Consider the following 22,433-nt stretch of genomic DNA (forward strand, 5'->3'; position numbering starts at 1 on the left):
CTTCCTTTTACTTGTGACAATCTTGATCTTTAATTCATTCAGATGTTGTCATTAGATTTGATCTCTCTTCCATTTTTATTTTTCCTATCCCAAAGGCTTCTTCGAAGCTTTAGCAAACCTCTTTTGTAAATCCAGTAAAAAGTCATTATCCAAGCCATTCTCTTGGTTTATCATTTGTATTCCCCTTTAATTTTTAAAACTTCATCCAGCTTCTTTTGTATACCAAGTAAAGAGTTCTTATCCAGGTCATGCTTTTGGCCTGTCACTTGTATTTCCACTTGAAATGCCTTCTCTGTCTTGTAATCCACACTTTTTTTTATCCAATATTTTTGATCTTATTATTTCTGCATCAAGCAAGATTTGTTTCACATCTGTCATTACTTCATTAACATCTTCTGAACATAGTCTATCCATAGAAAGCAAACACTGTTACTCATATTGTTGATATTGTGGCTACTAATTTCTGGCCCCATTCTTTGAAAATCTCCTTTAATATTTCAAATGTTATACTGTTTGTGTATTTTTGCAAATCCCAATACTGATCAAATCCAAAAGCAGATTTACAAGTTTTTTTTTCTTTTTGTCTGGAATCTTTAGGCCCCTCTAATGTCCAATTTAAATCATAGAGTCTCTAATCTCTGTTATGACTTACAATAGACAAAATAATTTTGGTTCCCATGAAAAGCTGTTTATTTTATATAATTACTTCTAAAACCTTATAGTAAAAACTTCAGTGTTCCAAATTTGTGTGGACCCTTAATTTGTTTATAACTTCCTTAGTTCAAAATCATATTTAGCTTTTTGCTGTTTATATCAAACTCTTTGAGTTCGTAAACTCAGCTCTGCTAGAATTCAAATTTTACTGCAGACAAGAATGAAGCCATACATACAACCATGTCTTTCCCACTCCCAAACAAAGAAGTCAGAGGCATGGCTGACTGGGTGTAATTGTTTAGAGGTTAAACTCTCTGATTCTTCCTTTCACCCTTCAATTAACAGATACTTGGGCAGTCTTTTGATAGCCTTGGAAGGTTGCTAAGACATGTTTAGATAATGGTTCTCTCTAGCTTGGGAATAACTGGTTCCCATCGTATCAGCCTCAGCCCTTGCACTGTGAACTAGTTATGTCTATTCTGAATTAAGTAACTGCAGTTTTCAGCAATATCACTATTATGTAAAATTGCTGTTACCACATGCAAATTATTGACATATTATTATATTAATCAGTGTCAAATGAATATCCTGCACCAGGTGAATTAATATTAAACAAGCAGACTAAGCTTTCTGGTCCATAGATTGTCCACTCCAGCACTAGGGAATGAAGAAGAGATATGTATTTCTTTACTAAAGCTATACAAGTTGCAATAAGAGGAGTAAATGGATAGCAGGAAGCCCGCTATAATGAACTTAAGCTATTATGAAGCAAACCAATCACATTTTCTATCTTTTTTCCACGATTAGAAAGATTTATGATAACTGATACAGATTTGCTTTTCATGATTTAACAGTTACAAATTGTTCACATAATTGTTTCTGTTAATTCATCTCACCTGTTTTTAAAAATTTATGTTGAGATAGTCAATGCACGTCAAAATATAGGTACCTAATTAGTAAAGATGACATTTACGGAGAACGCAGAAAAAATATAATGGAAAACCAATTTCAAAAGCTTTGCACTGGCTATGGTAAATGACACATGCAGAAAAAATATTACCATCAGTGGAAAAATAAGCTGTCAAGAATAAAACAACGTTACATCTGTGCTATCAAACCATCTAGCAGATTACTGTACAAAGTCCAACTGCTATGAGTTATTTTTTTCCAACTGTTGTGGTACAGACTTAACTCATGTCACAATATACTCCATATGCACCTGGCTGGCAGTGTGCAAAGGTTATGAAGCTAGCTTGCTTAATTGCTCCCTTCTATGTTACTGTTAAATTACAAAAAATTAGAAGATTCTAAAACACAATCTTAAAAGAATAGCATGATTTGAATGATAATAACTTTATTGTTATAGTCTGCAACCAAAGTTACATAATCAACACAGCAAAGCTGTAAATAAATTGATGAATATGATAATAGAAGCATTCCTTAAACAACTGACTGATATCATGATTGAGCCTAGCAACATAGTTAGAGGCCACATCTTTTTTTTAAAAAAAAAAATTATTTTCTTTTATAATAGTAACAAAGAAAAAAGAAAAAAACAGAGGAACAAAACACAAAGATACATACATTATAACACAAAAAAACAATAAGAAGTGCTTGAAAAAATAAAACAGAAAAAATAATAAAAAATAAAAAAAGTATGGCGTTATAACAGTAAACAGTGACAATTCTATATATAATTATCTAATGCAAATATTATGCAAGTGTGTATGTGTGTGTGTGTGTGTGTGTGTATATATATATATATTTCTAATACAATTATATATATATATATGTAACTCAAGAGAATATTATCCTCTGAAAATTTTAGCTTTTGTTGCACATTTATACTTTCTCCCAAAATTTAGTAAGTGTGGGATATTGTAAAAACATGTTTTAAAGAAGCATTGTCCTTGTTACATCTCCAACAAAATGTAGCCTTGGACAGTCTGTTTCTGTACAAATATAATGGAGTCCAAAAAATTCTAAATATTATTTTTTGTTGTGTAAGTCATAGTTTAAGTTCCACTGACACTCTTGCTATAGAAGTTAAGACACTCTCCTTCTCTAGGCAATATAGAAACCTCTAATTCCTTATTCCACTCATCTCTTAACATCTGCATGTCAAATTGCTTTATTGATAACAAATATCCGTAAAAGCTAATAGTAGGTTTTTTAGTTTTAAAAGATTTAATAAGTTGTTCTAGTATCTCAGATGTCTCAGAAGCTGAAAATGCTGCTGGTCCGAACAGTGCTGTTAACAAATGTTGTAGCTGTAAATATTGCCACTGGATTACAACTGGTAGATGATATTTATCTCTTAACACAACATAAGTTGAAAATTCATCATCATCTATCAATTGGTCCAAAGTAAATATCCCCACTTCCATCCAATTTTTCCATATTACCATCTTTTTCCCAATTTTTAATGTTGGGTTTCCCCATAAATCAATTTAGCATGGGAAAAAGGATCAAATCTTTTTTAATTAGACATTGCATTCCATAGCTTTCTGAGATAATTGTTTCCAGAGATACTACAGTTCTATTGTATTTAGATCCTAATAATGTCCATCCTCCAGGAAATAAAGCCAGACTGCTCACTTGAGGGAATGGTATTAAAGGCAAAAATGAAATACTTTGGCCACATAATGAGAAGACAGGACACCCTGGAGAAGATGCTGATGCTAGGGAGAGTGGAAGGCAAAAGGAAGAGGGGCCGACCAAGGGCAAGGTGGATGGATGATATTCTAGAGGTGATGGACTCGTCCCTGGGGGAGCTGGGGGTGTTGACGACCGACAGGAGCTCTGGCATGGGCTGGTCCATGAAGTCACAAAGAGTCAGAAGCGACTAAATGAATAAACAACAAAAATGTCCATCCAACCAAAGGTGCTTTATATATGCATATTCCAATGTTGCTCAAATTGGAAAATTAACACCAATAGTTGGATTCTAGTATTTAATACTTGACAGTAGGTAAGCTTGATGATATAGCTCCAGATTCGGAAACCCGAATCCTCCCTCATTAATTGGTAATTGCATTTTCTGTACAGATATTCTCAGAACTGAAGAACCCCATACATTTTTTCTAAACAAAGAATTTATTTTCTGAAAATATTTTCCAGATATTTGAACAGGAATTTTTCTCTGAATATAAATTAATCTGGGAATAATATTCATTTTGAAAGCATTCTTCTTTCCCCAAAGGGTGAGGTTTAATGATTCCCATCTATCCATATCTGAAGAAACCTCTTTATATATTTTGTTTATATTACGTATTACTGAGTTTTATCTTTTGGTATACGCATACCTAAATATTTAATGGATTCGGTACAAATACAGAATTGATATTCCTTAAATGGATGGATAATCAAATTTTCACTTACTGGCATCAATTCCGATTTGGACCAGTTAATAGAAACTCCTGCTATTTTACAAAAGACAAAGTTAGAGACCACATCTTACTGCTCTAACGATAGACCAGAGATAAACCAGAGATTCCACTGCTAGTTGGTCCCCCACTGGGTCTATCAGTCACCGGGATGGGCCAATTGAACCAGAAGGCAATCACAGAGTGATCTGTCTCAGGATACAGCTCACATTAACTTCAGGGATCACCATACTTACTCAGTGCAGGAGGTGAAGGTAGCATAACCAAATCCCTTAGGAGCATCTGGGAGAGGGAATTATGCTACTATTGTGTTACCAAACAGCCAATAAACTGCCTAATTGATGGGATTTGTCAGAACATCTACCTGTGCCTGTTACCATCCTAAGTCAAACCTATAATATAGTTAGAATTATAGCTGTTCTCAAAATCAATGTTTATTGCATGTAAATAAATGTGAAAATAATTTGCTCTTAATAAAGGTATTGAATAGTCTTCATAGTTTAAAATACCAGTTAACATACACTAAAATATGAATTTGAATTAGCTTGTATCCAGCAAATAGTTCTGCTGAATATTTTATCTAAATAATAGGATTCCTGAGAAGCAAATGAGTAGAAAAATAGCAATTTCACAATGGAAATGAAGTGACTGAGGTATGCTGTCTACAATTTTGTCATGTAAATGCTCTTAGCAGTAGTAATCCAAAAAAATGAAGCAACTATTGTACTGTGACAATAAAGTACACAAGTTAAATGCAATATCAAATATTTCTATAGAGTTTGATTTAAATTTTAAAAAGCAGACCTAGCAAACAGCCTGATCTGAAAGATGAAATAATTACCACCTACAACTTATTAGTAATTGCACAGAGGCATTAATTTTTTTAGTTCAGGAAAGTTCTGTCTTGATTTTCATAAATGTTAGCTCCACTTTTTAAAGATTTTCCCCAGTGAGGACCTGCTAATATGTAAATCAAGATTTCTACAGATAAATATAGGGTGTATTAAGTAATGTTCTATTGCTATTTTATGAGCATTGCATAATTATACAGCTGTACATGGATGGATTCAGAAATTCCTTGTATTGGTTCTTGTTGGAAAGAGACAATAAAGCTATCTAGCATTCTATGTGCCTTCTAAGTAGAGATTCCTAAAGATGGAAATGACAGACAGAATATCATGGCCCAGGCTCTGGACTCAGATTCTGAGGCTGAGGATGAAGAAGCTGCTCCAGCTGAACCTGTGGAATATCAGCCTCAGGAAGGACAAAGCCAGATATCACATGAGACTGATCAATCACAGGTACCACCTGAGCAGCTGGACCAATCAGGTGAAGATGACGTAAGGCCTCCCAGTCCCCACACCAGACAAGTAGAAAGGAGAACAGAACAGCGACGGTCTATTAGGCTACTCGCCAAGCAAAGGAACAAGTGGTCTGATTACTGACAGCTGGCTGCAGCCTTATTTAAGAAGCAGCTTGGAGACAAGCTTCTTGGTGGAAACAATGTCTGACATCCGGTTTGTGCATGACATTCATGTGTGGATTCTGTTTCTTGGATCTCTGACCTTTGGACTGGCTGACAACCTTGACCTGGCTCTGAAACCTTGGACTGACTCTGGACGATTCTTTAGCGTGCTCCTGTTCTTAATGCAAACCTTGCAGGTAAGCCTCGGCTTCATTTACATCCCCATGCTTCATTTACATTCCTTTGTTTCACTGTAAATCCTTCAGCCTAGTAAACTGATAATCATCCAAGAAATTGTGTGCATGTGTCACTGAAGCCTGAAGCAGGACACAGAAGTGTCAACTTCAATTATCATGCAGCATGCATTATTGGAGAGTTATAAGGTTCTTGTTACACAAGAAAACAAACTGATTCAGAAGGGTACAGTCCAATTTGCTCTCATCTATCAACATCATGCCTACCTTCTCTAGAGTTGAGTAGTGGTTGGCAGAATAAAGCCCTCTATGACATCCTGGTAGAAGGCTTACTGTGAATTCCAGTCTTCACTGCTGGGAGAATTTAGTCTTATGTAATATAATTATAGTTTTAAAAAGAAACTAATTACCTTTTCAGGGAGTATAGTAGAAAAGTGAATTATTAAGCTTTATTTAGACGGATTAAATATACAATTTCCCAGTGATAAAAGGAAACTGCCATACCTGTTAAAAGGACATCTACTACTACTTCTTCAAATGTAGGATTCTTGAAGTTTATGATGATAGAAGAATGGTGACCAAGGCAAGAACTGACACTAGCTGGTTCCATTGGTTGAGGTATCCGACCAATACCAGACAAGTAAAATACCCATTCTTCAAGCTGTAAATGGAATAGAAATACTCATATTTTAACCAGAATAAGGCTTTTAGCTTATTCTAAAATAAAAATATATAAAGCTTATATAAAATAAAAATATATAAATTAATTTGACACCACACCAGTCAAGTAGCTTTGGTACGCAGATGCTTATTACAATGCAGACTCAGAGCTTGAATGCAAGGAATATACTCTACCACAGAATAATGCTCTGCTGTCAGAGTCCCACTGAAGTCACTGTTGTTATGATTACTATAATTCATTATGATTTGGGAAAATATTATAAGACAGTTTCCATACTTAACAAGCTGGTTATTCCTGTCATTGTGATAGCAGACTAGATTCTTCATCACCGTTGACATAAACAGTACAGTGCATGGCACACTTGCTCAACATGGAGACCTAATTTGTGCATTTTGATACAACAACAAAAAGCTGAGAAATGTTTTATGAATCAGACTTCTGCACTGAATAACTATTACACTATTTAGATGACAGTGGAAGACACTATTTTAGGGATATTTATGTAACAGCGAAGCAGCAAAGGCTACAATCCCAAACACAATTCCAGAAGTTAAATCCCATTAACACAGTGAGACAATGAATGGGATCCAGTGCCACTTTTCCACTGACAACCTTGTTTCTAACAGTTGTACTTCCCATAATGAGAGCCCCCCCACCTCATTAGGCCTTCAAAATTTGTTCTAGAGGATTGGGGAGCTCATGGAATATTAGAATTCATCCTTACTTCTGAGCAAATATGAATAGTAAACACGAATAAATTTTTACAACGAACATGATATTTGGCAGTTGGATCAATGACAGCACAACTACACAAATAACAATTCTAAAAGTATCCCAGAAAGGTAATTTTTAAAAAGTTGAGGTCACCATATTAAAGCAATGAAGTCCACTGTAATAAACCCTTTCTTTTTACTTAAATGGAAGTTGTGTTCAATCAGAACAAGAAAAATGGTAAACCCAATCCTAAAATAATTTTGATTTTTTTTTTAAGCTTTGTGTTGCTATACCTGTTATCTCTGAGGAGTTCTGCTTATTTAGACAAGCTGTATTAGTCACAGTAGCATATTAAATAGGAGAACAAGGGGAAAAAATGTAAGCAAAGAATACTTTACAGGACCTGATAACAGAACCTCCTCACCTCTAATAGCACTTAGTCTCATTCCATTATATGCTGGTTTGTCAAGGGGGCTAGTAATACAAGTATGTTAACATCTTAAGTAACCATTACAGTCAGGCTGGCATTTCAGGCTGGCAATTTAATTTAACTCAATTAAATTTAATGATTAAAAAAACAAGAGCAAAATGATTACAGTCTGAGTTCAAATTCTTATTGCAGCAAGTTTTTTTCCAAAAATTCAGACCAGAAATAAAAGAAGCAGATAATAACCATAGCAGCTTCTCTCAGTTCAGCTATGAGATACAATCATAAATGGTTACTGCTTGTCCTGTAAGTGCTGTCATTGGTTGATCTTAGATTGGTCAGCTACTCATCTTTTAGATAGTTTAAAATGTCAATTCAGAAGCATTTAATCATAAAATCAGGAGAAGAGAATCAATGCTTTTTTAAAATTAAAGGTTTACCATCTTTTCTACATACATTATCAAAATTACTTCTGAAGGACTTTGCAACAAAATCTGGCACTGAATCAGTGCAACCAAAATACTAATGTATTTTCAGTACAATAATCTGAAAATACACCTTTGTCTTAAGCGATGCAGTTGAGAAGTCAAAAGTTTTAAATGATTTTGAGCTTAAAAGAGCAAAGAAAAGTCATACAGGTTAGAGGAAAAAAACACGGAAAAGGTTGAGGTAGCAGGATATGGCAAATGTAAGAATGAGATACTGTATTGATTAAAGGTTTAGCTGAAATAAAAACTTGGAGATTTGTCACTGTTTGATAGGAGAAGCAGAAGGTGACAAAATTGTCAAGTTTCAGTTTGAACTAGAAAGTTTTCAGTAAATTACTGCATTATTTCTTTAGCTTTTGATAAAGAATTAACCTTTTAATTTATCAGTAAGTTCTCATGGTTTCAGACAAAGTAGCACTTTATTGCTTTGAACTTATTCAACCATATATTCCAGAAATACAAGCACTTGCTTTTTAAAAAAACTTCCTCCAAATAAAATTAAAAAGAGAAATAATCCACATTATTTGTGAAATTAACTTTCTGTGTTGAAATTATAAAGTAAAGCAAAACACATTAAAAGGAAAAGACGTCAGGATCCAAATCCTATGGTTGTGCATATCCTTCAATACAGGGGATCAAAGCACCTCTCTTGGAATCATTAAAGCCACCTCTTCCTTTGCCAGATTTTGCACAGCTGATTTGTAAATTACAGTACTCTCAACTGCCTCATATCCATGTGCACACCCAGCGACTTTACTTCCCATTTTTTCCCACCAAAGAGAAGGAATTGCAATAAACCTCCTCAGAAATATTTGCAGAGCCCCAAAAGGCACTTTCCATCTTATTTTAAAAATAGTAGAGGTAGTCCTCGCTTAACAACCCTAACTCCATCACTAAGTGAAGCGGTCACTAAGTGGAAAATCACATGACCATGACTGAGTATTCTGGCTGGAGACAATACTACTCAGTTTCACATCTACAGCTTTTGTTTGCCTCCTACCATTCCCCCATAGGCAAAGGAAAGATTGCCTATAGAAATCGCTTGCTTTTTTTCTCCACCCCCCAGAGCAGAGAGATTGCAGAGAAAGAGATTTCAAGGGAGTAAGCTGTTTGCTTTTCTATGCATCAAAACCAATGCGATCGTGCTGGCAGACTGGGGCTGGGAGCCACAGACATGCTATGCAAACAGCTTATAGTACTCCCTTGAAATCTCTTTTTCTCCAATCTCTCTGCTCTGCAAGGAGGATGGGGAGAAAAAAAGCAAGCAACATCTGTAAGCAATCTCTCCTTTGCTTGATCCACTGCTGGCACAATCAGAGAGTACTGTAAGCTGTTTGCATAGCATGCCTGTGGCTCCCAGCCCCGGGCTGCTGGCACAATCGCATTGCTTTCAATGTGTAGAAGAGCAAAGAGTGTAAGAGTTTACTCTCTTACAATCTCTTCCTCTCCAATCTCTGTGCTCTACAACTAGAGGGTGGGGGGGAAACAGGTCAGGCACAGGAAAAGATGTACTGACTATAATGGTGATCACGTGACTGAGGGATGCTGTGAAGGTCATTAATGGTCGTAAATAGTCCATAAAATTATTTTTTCAGCATCATTGTAACTTTGAACGGTCACTGAATGAATGGTCAGTAAGTGAGGACTACCTGTAAACTGAATTCTGCTAAGAGGTTGAAATTGGCAGGTGCAAAGAGCTTCAAGATCAAAGACTCCTATCAACCTATTGGTAGGGTAATAAGTTAAGAAAAAAGTGTTTTGGGGGGAGTTTTTCCCATCCTTCCCATCCTTTTTGTCTTTATATATTCTCTTGCATTAAAACCAGATAGAAAATATCACTATGGAGGCACAGAGAAGAGCCAGGAGGACTTAGAAATGGATGGACACATGGCAGTACTATTTCTAGAAATGGATACTGGCATTTTGGTATCAGAAAGAAATGTTTTAGAACCTGATTCAAAGGGACTGGAGAGCAGGTTTGTAATTCAGACTGCAAATTCAAAACTCTCATTTTTGAAAGGGGAAATACAAATCAACCTACACCCTCTAAAGATCACAGGATCACATCGTAAGTAAATAAATTTTTAAAGACAGCCAGCGTATAGTAGTTGAGAAGTTCATAGAATATAAAGTATTGGTTTGTAAAAACAAAACAAAAGCCTGTAAGTATCTCAGACAGCTCTTGAAGTCCACAGCAGTGCCACTAGTGTACTGGGATAAAATCCAATTAAAATATATGAGATCTAGCAATCTGATGTTGTCCAAATTACACACTGAACTATGAAGTACTTTCAAGAGTCACACATTTTATTTATTTATTTATTTATTTATTTATTTATTTATTATTAAATTTCTCTGCCGCCCATCTCGTATACAACAACTCTGGGTGGCTTACAAAGAATAAAAATATAAATACATATAAATACAACATAAATATCACATATAAAATATAAAATTCAAAATGGCAATGAGATCTTATCCTGGCACCCTCATGAGGCCAACCACCCCCATGAAGAGCTGTTGCCCCTCCCATCCCAGGCCAGGTGGCATAGCCAAGTTTTTACCCCCTTTCAAAAGGCCAGGAGAGTAGGGGCCTGTCTTACCCCTGGGGGTAGCTTGTTCCAGAGGGTGGGTGCCACGGCAGAGAAGGCCCTCCTCCTGGACCCTGCCAATCGGCAATCCCTCATGAACAGGGTCTGTAACATGCCCTCTCTGCCTGACCGGGTGGGATGGATAGATGTAGATGTAGCGAGGATGAGGCGGTTCCTCAGGTATTTCTTTAGTAAGTATAGAATTTAACAATGAGGATGGGCTTATACATGAGTATATACAGGATATATGGGTACTTTAAAAAATATTACAGATAGTCGTTGGTTAACAACCACTTGTTCAGCAACCATTCAAAGTTATGATTGCACTGAATGAGTGGTATTTCCAACCAGTCCTCAAAGTTCCAGCTGTCCCAGCATCCCTGCAGTCATGTGATTGGGATCTGGGTACTTGGCAGCCAGCTTGCACTTATGACTGTTGCAGCAACCTGTGGTCATGTGATCGCCATCTGCAACCTTCCCTGTCAGCTTCCAGCAAGCAAATCAATGGAGAAGCTGGCAGGGAAGGTTGCAAGTCACTCCTGTAAGTTGCTCCTGCTCCTGCCAATTTCCTGCACACACCCCCTCATGCCACAGCACCCACCACTCACCCAGCCACACTTGAGCTGGGCTGCAGCAGCCACTTGCACACCCTCCTGCCCTCCAGAGCACCCACCCCCTACCCCACCGCTCTCGTGCTGCACTGCAGCAGCCACTTACCCACCCACCGGCCTTCTTCTGGGCCGCCCAAGAGGTGCGACTTCCTGCCGGCTTCCCCATTGACTTTGCTTGTTGGAAGCTGGCAGGAAGTTGTGAGGAGGTCCTCGCTTGATTACCCACAATCCTTGTTTAACAATGGCAACAGGGATTGCCGGGATTGCCATCACTAAGTAATGTGGTCATGTGATGTCTCACTTTATGACTGCATTGCTTAGTGATGGAAATTCCTGTCCCAATTACCATCATTCAGCAAGGACTACCTACACTTCTTTTTCCCATAATTTTTATTAAAGATTATAATTACAATAGTAAAAGCAAATACAAACTAAACTCAGAAAAAGAATAGAACGAATAAAAATGAAAAGAAAGAAAAAGAAAAAAAGAAAAAGGAAGTACGATAAAGAAAAATATTTATCTTTATATACTGTATATACTCGTGGATAAGCCCATCCATGGATAAGCCAAACTCAATTTTTTGGGTACATTTTGGCACCTAAATTCTCAGCTTATCTGCAAATATATACAGTACCCTCCTAGTTATATAAGAGGAGTGAGTGAGTTGTCCCAACATTTTTTAGCTGAAAAGGATGGATGGATGGACAGACGGACGGACGGACAGAGGGACGGACAGACAAGAATTATAGTTGAACCAGACGATATAATACTAACTTTTTATTGTCAGCCTAAACAATTGTTTGTATTCACATTAGATAATCTTTCATTAATTAGATGTAACTAAGCATTCATACCTGTGGGCATTTGAAAATTATGCTTGCAGTGTGATTTGTTCGTCCTAGTGCTGATGGAGAAAACAAAACTGATACTTCAGTAGTGGAATGAGGAGCAACAGTCAGCTGCAAAAACATGGAGTGGAGAAGAGATAGGTGAAAAGCAAGCAAGCAAACAAACAAAAAAGCCCAGTGTTCTTTCATTTTTTTTCTTTTCTTTTAAAGCCCGTTCTTTTCTTGTTCCTTGTATCAACACTGTTGATGTTTATATGATTAATGTGTTCCACTGTATGCCTTCCCTACTCTCAGCATGCAGGATCTGCTAAGACTGATAAAATACACTGCAGTAAACAGTGCTTAGTGAAGTCACAGCACACTTATTCCCTAGAAACTAGAACGAGTATGTTGCTAACTACAAAAATAGAAGTAGGGCTGCTTTTAAAATATGGGGAAACAGAGAACTTCAGGTTTTCAAGTCATATACTGCTACTGAATCCTTTTCCTTTTTTTTACCCATCACAGAGATACTTTAAAGTCTTACATGTGACACAATTTCAAAAGTCAAAATGCAATTTTTAAAGGGCATTATCCAGATTTTTTTTAACTGGAGTGTCTCTATGCCCTTTCAATAGTTGTACACATTCATATGACTCAAAGACGCTATCCTGCTGTGACTTACTTACTCTAAATTAAAAGGGATTGATCCATAGCTACATGCAATGGCCAAGTAACCATTGTGATAAAGCTCAAAGCGTTTAAGAAAGGACCACATGCAAATCCAGAAATAAAATAATTTGCAACCCAGTTTCAAACTTGACTTTAATTTATTGCTGCCCAATTTGATCCATTCCCTCTGACTTGCATTCCCTATTTGGCTAAATGTTTGCACATCATTCATATTACAGTCAAGCTAACATAAAAAACACTGCAGCAACAGTTCTCTTCCACAGGAAACTGATAATTGCGTGTGCTAGAAGGAATCTGAGAGGTAGGTCCACTTGGGAAAAGGGTCTTAGTTTGATTAAAAGTGGGGTGCCTTCAACTGTTCTTGTTCATTCGCTGGATACTGCAATTCTAGTACAAGTATGATCTTTCCAAAGAAAAAATTATTCCTTTCCCCTCTCTTTGCTGGCTCCACTTCCTCTTCAGTAGGATTATTTCTATTTTATTCTCCATTCTCAAGTGAAGTTGTCCTAGTGCAAAAAGTGTTCTCTTTTAGCATGTGTGTTTGTGAGAGAGGGAGGGAGGGAGGGAAGGAGGGAGAAACAGAATACCTATTTTATAAATTTATCTCCTTCTCTACTGTGGCAGGAATCTTCCAGAATTCTTGCTTGCTTTGTTACGGTTAAATTCCATATGTTTTATTCCTCCTTTTATAGCTGAATACTGAATCACTTCTTGGAAATTTCCTATTTCCTATGACACTCTCTGAATTCTTACTTCATCTTTCTCTTGCTGAACTGAATGTGTTATTGTCTGAACTTCTTGCCTTTCTCTCACTGAACTTAATGTGTTAAATCCTGCACAGAGTATTTGCTGCTCATTTGATTGCTTTGAATTCTAGCCTCAAAATATTTTTGTACTACATTCCTCATAAATTGTCAACTGCTTATAATTTGCCTTGTATGCCTTCAGTCTCACATATTATTTAATACATTGCATAGTTTGGTTATTGGTTATGGTTCATTTTTTGACAACTGAACATACAAATTATAGTATTAAGGTTCTGATAGAACTGGTGCTGTGGCAGGTCTCAATTTAAAATACGTTCCCCAAACATATACAGTAGCATTTAAAGGTTAGGCACCCTAGTCAAATTGCATGTTTCAATTATAATCCCTATTGAACAGAAGGTGACACACACACACACATTTTAGAATGCTTTTCCCTATTGAGGTCCAGTTGTTTAGTTTCAAAATAAGGAAGCATGGTATAAAATAGTACTACTTGGAAATGAATGAAATAAAATTGGTTTATGGCCAATTATATCTTACTATCCATCTTTTTTCAGCAGTTAAAGAAACTGGCACTGTTAACATCTTGATTATGCATGGAATATTATTGAATTCCACCCACTTACAATATGCTTAGGATCTCATGCTCAGTATTTTTATAAAGCTATTTCCTAAAGTAATATGACTAAACATTGTAAAATGATTGAACTGAAAAGGAAATAGAATACAAATATTTGTTCATATGAAAGTTTCATTATTTCTATTAATAAATTAGCTGGACAAATAATTTTGTGATAAAATACTTGAGTTACAATTGTCTATATAATGTACAATTCTGTATACATCTATTCAAAAGGAAGCTGAATCATTTCAGTGCGATTAACTTCCAAGAAACTAAGTGTAAGACTGAAGCGTATGATAATGATCATGGAAACATTGTTTTATTATTTTACTTCATTTTTTTAAAGACTTTATTAAAGTTTTAAAATACAAATAAAATACAAAAAATAGGAAAGCTTGAGGAAAGAACTGAAAGAAAAAGAACAAACTAAAAAAGTACAGAAATACAAAGAAAGTGACTTCCGACCTTCTTCAACACAGATATACATACAAATATATAACACCTTAATCTCTTACTCTTAACTAAACCTTAATAAACATTATTTCTATCAAAAATAACAATTTAATCATCAAAACCCAAAATCAACACTTCATTTTTTTCAGTTACAAACAAATAATCCAGAAGCAGTTTCCACGTAGAAACAAATCCAGTCACATTTTTCTCTTATCAATGCTGTCAATTTTGCCATCTCTGCCAATTCCAATAATTTCACCACCCATTCTTCCATTGTGGGAATTTGTGTATCTTTCCATCTTTACACATAAAGAAGTCTTACTGCTGTTGTCATATACAGAAACAAAAGTCCCAAATTTTCTTTCAAGTTGTTGGTCCATTAAACCCAAAAGAAAAAGTTCTGGTTTCAACTGTATACTCACTTTAAGAATCTTTCCCACAAAACTGAAAAGTAAAACTGATATTCAGATCTTATTTGATATGTTTCTTTCAAAATCAGAGCTATTTCAGAAACACAGAATTCTAGAGATGTTTCTCTGCTGTGAAACATACTTTATTTTGGGAATTTTGATCAAGTAATGTTTATCATCAGTAAATCAATGAAGCATGGAAAGAATCAGAGAGCAGTAGAACTATTAACATTTGGAGGGGTGGACTTAGAAAAGGTAACACATCTATGTAAGAAGAAGGAATGAACTCATAAAATCTTCCTTTGGATCCAGCAAGATCACGTTCAAGCCAAATTCAACATTTTTATAGGGCTCAAGTCCTATCGCATGAACTACTTTTGCTGCATTGTCAAAGGGCACATTTGCTGATTTTCATTCTTAAGTCTTTTGCATTATTTTAAACTCATTTTTCAGATAATAATCCCTGAAAGTGGCTCACCTAAAATAAAATGCAGAAACAGAGCCTAAACGTTAGGTTTACAAACCAAAGACAAAAGTCTTAAGAGAAGGGAAAAAACCAAGAAAAATCCAAACCATGATAATTGAAATTGTTCTTTTAATTATTTTTAACTGCTTTCTAAGGTAAGACAGAATAGATTCTGATATTTTAGGCTCTTTCTATGGGCTCAATTTATAATGTTCTGAGAAGTTTGTAGCCTAAACTTTATTTCTTAATCATAGCTGAGAATGACCAAGATCAACTAAGAAAGTTACTCAGCTTTCTAATATACTATCAATATACTACTGAGACTGGAGATGTTTCTTTTGGGAGTGATGGACAAACAGTTGGAAAAAAGTCACAGAACTTCGTTTTTGTATGTGATAACTGCAGCAAGATTATTGTATGCACAAAGATGGAAAGGTTCGGCAATCCCTACAATGCAGGAATGGTTGGTGAAGATGATGGAACTCGCTGAGATGACCAAATTGACTTCTTTGATTAGGGAAAAGAAAAATATCTACATTTATTGCCGGCTGGAAACCCCTCATTGACTTTTTGCGTAAAACAGAAAAAAATAAATTTATGATTTATGTTTTTGATGATTTCACAGGATAGAATATAGAAAGAAGAGAGATATGTTGTAACTTTAGAGATTGAGGTAAATTTATAATTGTACTTATAACTGCTGTAAAGAAGATTGGAAGCTAGTTTTTTGTATCTTTTTTCTTTCTTTTCTATTTTTCTTTTACTTTTTTCCCTTTCTTGCACTCTTAGCTTTCTCTTTGATTTCTTTCTTTTTCTTTTTTCTTTCTTAGTTTTTATTAGTTTATTAGTTTTTATCTTCTTTTTTAAAACGTTTAATAAAATTATGAAAAAATAAGGTTATTTTGCTTCAGATATGCAAAACATAGCATGAACTTTAAGAGATTCGAGAAACATTTATAGATAGGCAACAACATTTAACAGAAAATTTAGTTTCCATTGTTGTAGATGGTAATGTTTTTGGCAATAGACTTTATCTAGTTTGGCAATGAATATATCCCACAAAGCTCCCAAACTGTCTGACAATTAATAATTAAGCCTCTTAGGCCTCTCATTCAAGATTTCTTTTCCTGAAGCTGGAATAAACATATACAATTTGTCATAACCTAATCAATAGTTTCAGAACTAATTTATGCTGAATCAGACTACAGATTCATCAAGAACACTAAGTTACTAACAGGCAACAACATACAATGCAGCTTTTCTCCTTGAGATATATGTAAAACTGGAAATGCTAAGGATTCAAACTAGTATCTTCCTAGTACAAAACATATATTTCACCACTGTCTAAAAAATCCCACTGGAAGGGAAGTTATATTTCTTAGATCAGCCTATTCATCTCAGGGAAACAAGCTCCAGAAACCAGTACAGAATGAATGAGCTACGTATATGTTATACTGACTTACTGGAGCTGTTTATGAAAGTTATGAAAAGATTCAAAGGAATGATTTGATTCAAAGTAGATTCAGACTAACTGTTTTGAAGCACTAAATCTAATTAGGTGACTTCAACTGCTTTGGAAAAATTCAGACTTTCTGGCTTTGCAAAGACTCATTGTTGCAAAAATGGGCAAGAAACATGCAGTTCTCTTATACTGGCATCTGTAGCTGGTTGAGGAGTTTTATCAACTCTGCAAGACACTTTAACATATTCTTTTAAAATATTTCTGTCATTTCCTTAGGTTTCTTCAATATATCATACTTTGCTTTTACCTTGTATGTGAGTTCCTTGCTTCTCAATTCCAGAACCTGCTATCCCCAATTTACTGCAGTGAAACAGAGTGCTACACCACTCTGTATCTTGCTAACTTCAGTTGATCGCAAACAACTAAGCAAGGATGGGAGACTGCTAGGAAATCCCAGGCTGCTACCTAGACTGCAAGGTTGAAAGAACATCCTCAAAGAAGACAACAGTGAACCATTCCATACTGTTGCCAAGACGACAGTATGAATGTGTCTATAAAGTCACCAGGATTTAAACTCAATTCAAATATACTTTATGGCATAAAGAAGTCCTATACATTAAAATATCCATAATCAACATCAATTATCTACTCTAGTATTTTTTTTTCAAAATAGTTGTGCTGGCTTTTACATTATATTACATTATTTACTCCACTAAGATACTTTGGTTTACCTTTAACTCCTATATCATTCTCGGGCTTCTGTCTTAACCGTTCACTGTAAACTATATATTTCATCAAAATTTTGGCCAGACTAATATTTATTACTGTAAAAGTTCCAGAAATCCCATTTTGTTTTCTATTCAACTGAATTATACAGAGGTTTTTCCCCCTAAGCAATAAAACAAGAAATGTCAGCAATATCTACATTCTTAAAGAAAAGTGTCTCATATGAAACATTTTCATAAATACAAAATGCCATAAAGTATATTTGAATTGAGTTTAAATCCTGGTGATTTTATAGACACCTTCATATCTGTAAAACTTACCTGGGCTTTGCGATCAATTTCCACTGAAAAATGGCCTGGATTGCTGTTCACGCATTTCAGTTCCAGAATTTCATATGTAGGGTTAACCAGAGGAATATACTGATGGACCCATCTGTAACAAAGCACCACAAAAAATCCAGGTACTTAATCATTGTAAAATACTTGAGTAATTCTAATGTTGCTGCTGGGTATTTTATTTAAACAGCACTTACGCTTCTTTGAAAAGTTATTCAAGGAAATATCTTCACACTGTTCATTAGGTTTTTACCAATGCTAATACTGATTCTCCTACTTCTTTGGCAAACATTTCACATATTTTGTCATCATGAATTGACAGAAACTCCAATCAAAGAAAAACATGCATTCTGTCAATTGGCTCTCTTTAAGGTAGAGTTATGACAAAATTTAAAAACCAGTAATAAACACTAATAGAATCAACACAACAATTATAATATATTAAAACATCTAAAGCACTGCAATAACAGTGCTTTCAGAAACGAAACTTAACAGCTTTAGGATTAATTTAGTTGTCTTTTCATGCTAGCTACGCATCAATTACAGAACTTTTAAAAGAAATATTTTACAGCCACAAAAAGTTTATATGGACACCAGCGCTCCATAAAAGTCTGCCTTCAGAAAAAACAGACCAAAATTAATAGTAATCAAATCATAAATGATAATAACTACATTTGCTTTCAATACAAGTAATTGCCAAGAGCAACCTGTAATTCATTAACTCCTCCAAATAGCATTTGATTTATTAAAGCAGAATTGTAGTATGTCTTGATCATCTTGTAACTCTGAGCACAAAAAATGTGCTTATGCTTTCCAGTCAAATGCATGCTAGGTTTTTCTCAGGTATGTTAACTACCAATTCCATTTTGGACAGCCTTTGCATTTTTGATGAAAAAAAAGATTAATCTTTAGGCCAAATATAAATTAGGTATACTGGTTCAAACTATTGGTTTTTAAAGGAGAAAAAAAATTAAAAGTCCTCAGTGAGTTTTGAAATGGAAGATATAGGGGTGTTTTTTTATTGCTCAGTACACTGCTTAATAATCTCTACTTAGTTCTTCATGATATTGCAACTCTGAAAAGTGTGTCTATAACAGACGTAGTCTTTAGAACAGCCTTTCCCAGCTAGAATCTCTCTAGAAGCATAGAGTGCAAATTCCAAAATTCCCAGCCAGCAAAGCCAAGCAGTCCCAACAAAGCAAGAGGGCACTACATAGGGACAGGCTACTTTAGAAAAACTGCTTTAACCAATTTGAAGAAATTCTCATGGGTGGAATATGGTATTCTTGCACTGATTTGGTTACAGCTGGCTAAGGAGTGCTGTCTGAATATCACATCTTATATTATGTAATAATTTCTCAAGCAGTCAATAGTCTCTTTGGTTGTCACACGTGGATTACATAGGGGAATTCCACCAATTGCTTTGTCTCCCCTCTCCCCCCTCCCAGTAGTGGTGCTACTGTCACCACTAATATGGAATCCTGCTTGAGAATTTGTTTTTCTCCCTCCTGAATAAACTCAAATAACCTAAACTGTAGGAATGAATAACTAAGTAACCTTTTATTCATTGCTAGGTGGCAAGGCCATTCTCTTCCTGAGACTTTGAACCAGGCTAGACTAATGAGTTAAACTGTAAGGGTGGTGAGGCAGGAATCAGTAATACAAAGGCTAAAGAAGACTATTATTTAAACACATCTCAAATACCCAATGCCACAAAGTTATCCACTGAATAGATATTAACTTGGAAGGAAGGGCAGAAGAAGCCTAGACTTTTAACTTCTGGAGAACAAATATATAGGTCTCAGGGATGCCTTCACAGTAGGCAATGAACTGTTGTGCTAAAGCTTCATTTTTGTTTGAAGTAAAAATTCTAATCTAGCAGAGTATTGTCTCTAGTCTTCTGTCAAGTCTACCAAGAACTAGACTAATGATTAATTGTCTGGATATCAAAGCCTTAAAAACTGTAAGGGTGGTGAGGCTTAATAATTAAGTCAAAAGAAAATGATAATATTTTGTTCTACTATTATATAACTGAACCCATGAATCAAGTTAAATGTAAGATTACTTACTTTCCAAGTTCACACTCTACTTCAGGCAATCTTGTTGGACAAGGTTTCTGTCCCTTCAGTTTCAATGCATACCAAAACTCTCCTAACTTCTCTGATGTAAATATAACACTAAAATGAGAGTTATAAATCTGTGGGTAAGTTTATTTTGTTATATATAAGACAGCAACAAAGTGGAAAAGAAAGGAAGATGATAAAGGGGGCCAGCAAAATGGATTTTTCTGTTACACCTCAATTAATTTCCTTACATCTAATCACAGATTAGATTGCCTTGAAAATATTTATATTAAAATAATCTTGCCGCAGCATCAATGGTTACTACACATTGACTATGCTGGGAATCAAAAACTTCCTATTTAGAGGGTGCTCAGACCATCATCAACAATACCATTATCATTATCATCTCCCCTCCTCCTCCTCCTCCACCTCCCCCATCATTAACCAGCACAAAGCAAATCAAATCATGAGCAAATCATGAGGCATATATACCCACACAATGTATCTATACTGGTAGGATTAAAATAAATAAAAAGTACATACAAGGAATTTTAGCTAAAATGAATATTAGGAATAAAAAAACATTAAGACTATCATAAATAAAACTAATAAGGCCAGATTACAGAAAAGAATCTAATCCACAAAGAACACAGAGAAGTATATAACATTTCAGTGCATGGTACATTCCTTCTTAAAATATTGTAGAATTAAATGCACAGATGTGCCAAAATCAATGTGTATATCCTATCTTTGCATTCTAAAACTATTTTTATTTTTTTAAAAGCTACACTGAGATTGCAAATAAGTTCATGGCTTTTTAAGGAGAATTCTACAGATTCTGCTCCTTTTATTCTTTCCCATTATTTAACTAATACTACAATCCCAGAATCTATAACATGTAATGATATTTAGTGGTAAAAAGAATGCAAGTAATTTGGACAATATCTCCATAAATAAATGTTCTTGGTAATTTCACCAAGAAAAAAAAATAGGCTGATTTTTAGGTGAGCTGTCACTAAACAGCAGTTTATTACATGGAGACAATCTGAAATAGATTATTAACATATTCAAAGCATCTTTTTTTTTTTAATAAGCCTACATCAGACACGAAAAGTCACATCACAGACATCAGTGTAACAGAAAAGAAACTAAAGGAAAGATCAGCCGTGAAGGTAGAAGAAAGCAATCACTGCCTTTTCCACTGTGCTCCTTCAATTGGCTTTGTTGAGGCTGGTTCCTCTGGAGGCCAGATGGTGCAGCCTCTCAGTAGCACAAGATAGGTTACCAGGGAAAGTAAGTAGCATTTGGAACAAAATATATTTTCTGACTGAGAGGGCTGAGGCTCAGCCTTCTATTGTGATCAGATGTAACTGTAATCAACATAATCTTTCCATTTAAAACAAAAATCGTATCTTATTTTTAGTTGAATGAAATATTTTTAAGTTCACAGAAAGCATGAAGCAAAAGTCTTTCATCACCAGGAGTGTATGTCAATGAAAAAAGCCATCAGTCTGAATGTTGTGCCTCAAACAGTAATATTCATAATAGAACAGACGACATTATAAGGACGAACATCCAAGTATTGAAGCAATCTAAAAGCCATTCATTCATAAAACAGTTGCAGTCAGCAACAAGCCAGTTTTCTTAATATGTTCACAGTAAAGAGGAGAATAAAGGTAAATTGAAAACATTTAATGACAAGAAATGTATAAGATATACCAACTATAATAGAATATACCTTCCATCCATATCGCCAGTGGTAGCTGGAGAATACTTTACTTCATAACGTAATGTTTCATTTGGTTTAAGAACAAGCTTGTTTTCACCACTAAGTATAGTAGAATCTATTAATTCTACATCTAATGGCAGAACATCAACTGTGGGATTAGTTATTGGAATTTCAATGACAGTAGTATCCTAAGAGAGAGACAGAGAAGGAGAGAAGTCTTCAAACCTTAGTGAGATGACAGGAAAATAATGTTTATTTGAAAGAGTACTGAAATTCTATATACAGTATGCATCTTCCAGGCATGTTACTGACTGTATCTCATTAGTGATGAAAGTGCGTCCATAAAATCCAAAAGACAAAGAAGGAAAACTCCACATAATGATGCAAGCAAAAGATGGTAAAGCTTAGACAATGTCTCTGTAAGTTTGAAAACAAAATGTTTCAGTTAAGAGGGGCAGCCTCCTGTTGTGCATGATAAACCTGAAGAAATGTACAAACTATTCCCAGAATGCTCCAATTGGCCAATTCAAGAGAAAATTCATATGAAAAACAGAATGTTTTTGAGCTTGACTGCTTCAAGTTGTACAGTATATCTGCAGCCAAGGGTGTCTTACACAGCTTCAAGACACAGTTCTTCCTGGAGTAGACAGACCTGCCTACTGTAACT

General features: G+C 35.2%; 1 protein-coding gene across 1 annotated transcript in view; it reads right to left on the reverse strand.

Moving 5' to 3' along the window:
* Positions 1 to 22,433, reverse strand: part of CFAP47 (cilia and flagella associated protein 47) — a 230,371-nt gene that overhangs the window by 61,893 nt on the left and 146,045 nt on the right. Inside the window, exons 53-57 of the mRNA XM_063304691.1 lie at positions 21,776 to 21,954; positions 20,044 to 20,151; positions 17,960 to 18,071; positions 12,068 to 12,172; positions 6,204 to 6,360 (exon numbers count right to left, since the gene is read on the reverse strand). Coding sequence (XP_063160761.1) covers positions 6,204 to 6,360; positions 12,068 to 12,172; positions 17,960 to 18,071; positions 20,044 to 20,151; positions 21,776 to 21,954 — 661 coding nt within the window. The remainder of the gene's footprint in view (positions 1 to 6,203; positions 6,361 to 12,067; positions 12,173 to 17,959; positions 18,072 to 20,043; positions 20,152 to 21,775; positions 21,955 to 22,433) is intronic.

This window comes from Candoia aspera, chromosome 5 (assembly GCF_035149785.1).
Source record: "Candoia aspera isolate rCanAsp1 chromosome 5, rCanAsp1.hap2, whole genome shotgun sequence".
Taxonomy (NCBI): Eukaryota; Metazoa; Chordata; class Lepidosauria; order Squamata; family Boidae; genus Candoia; species Candoia aspera.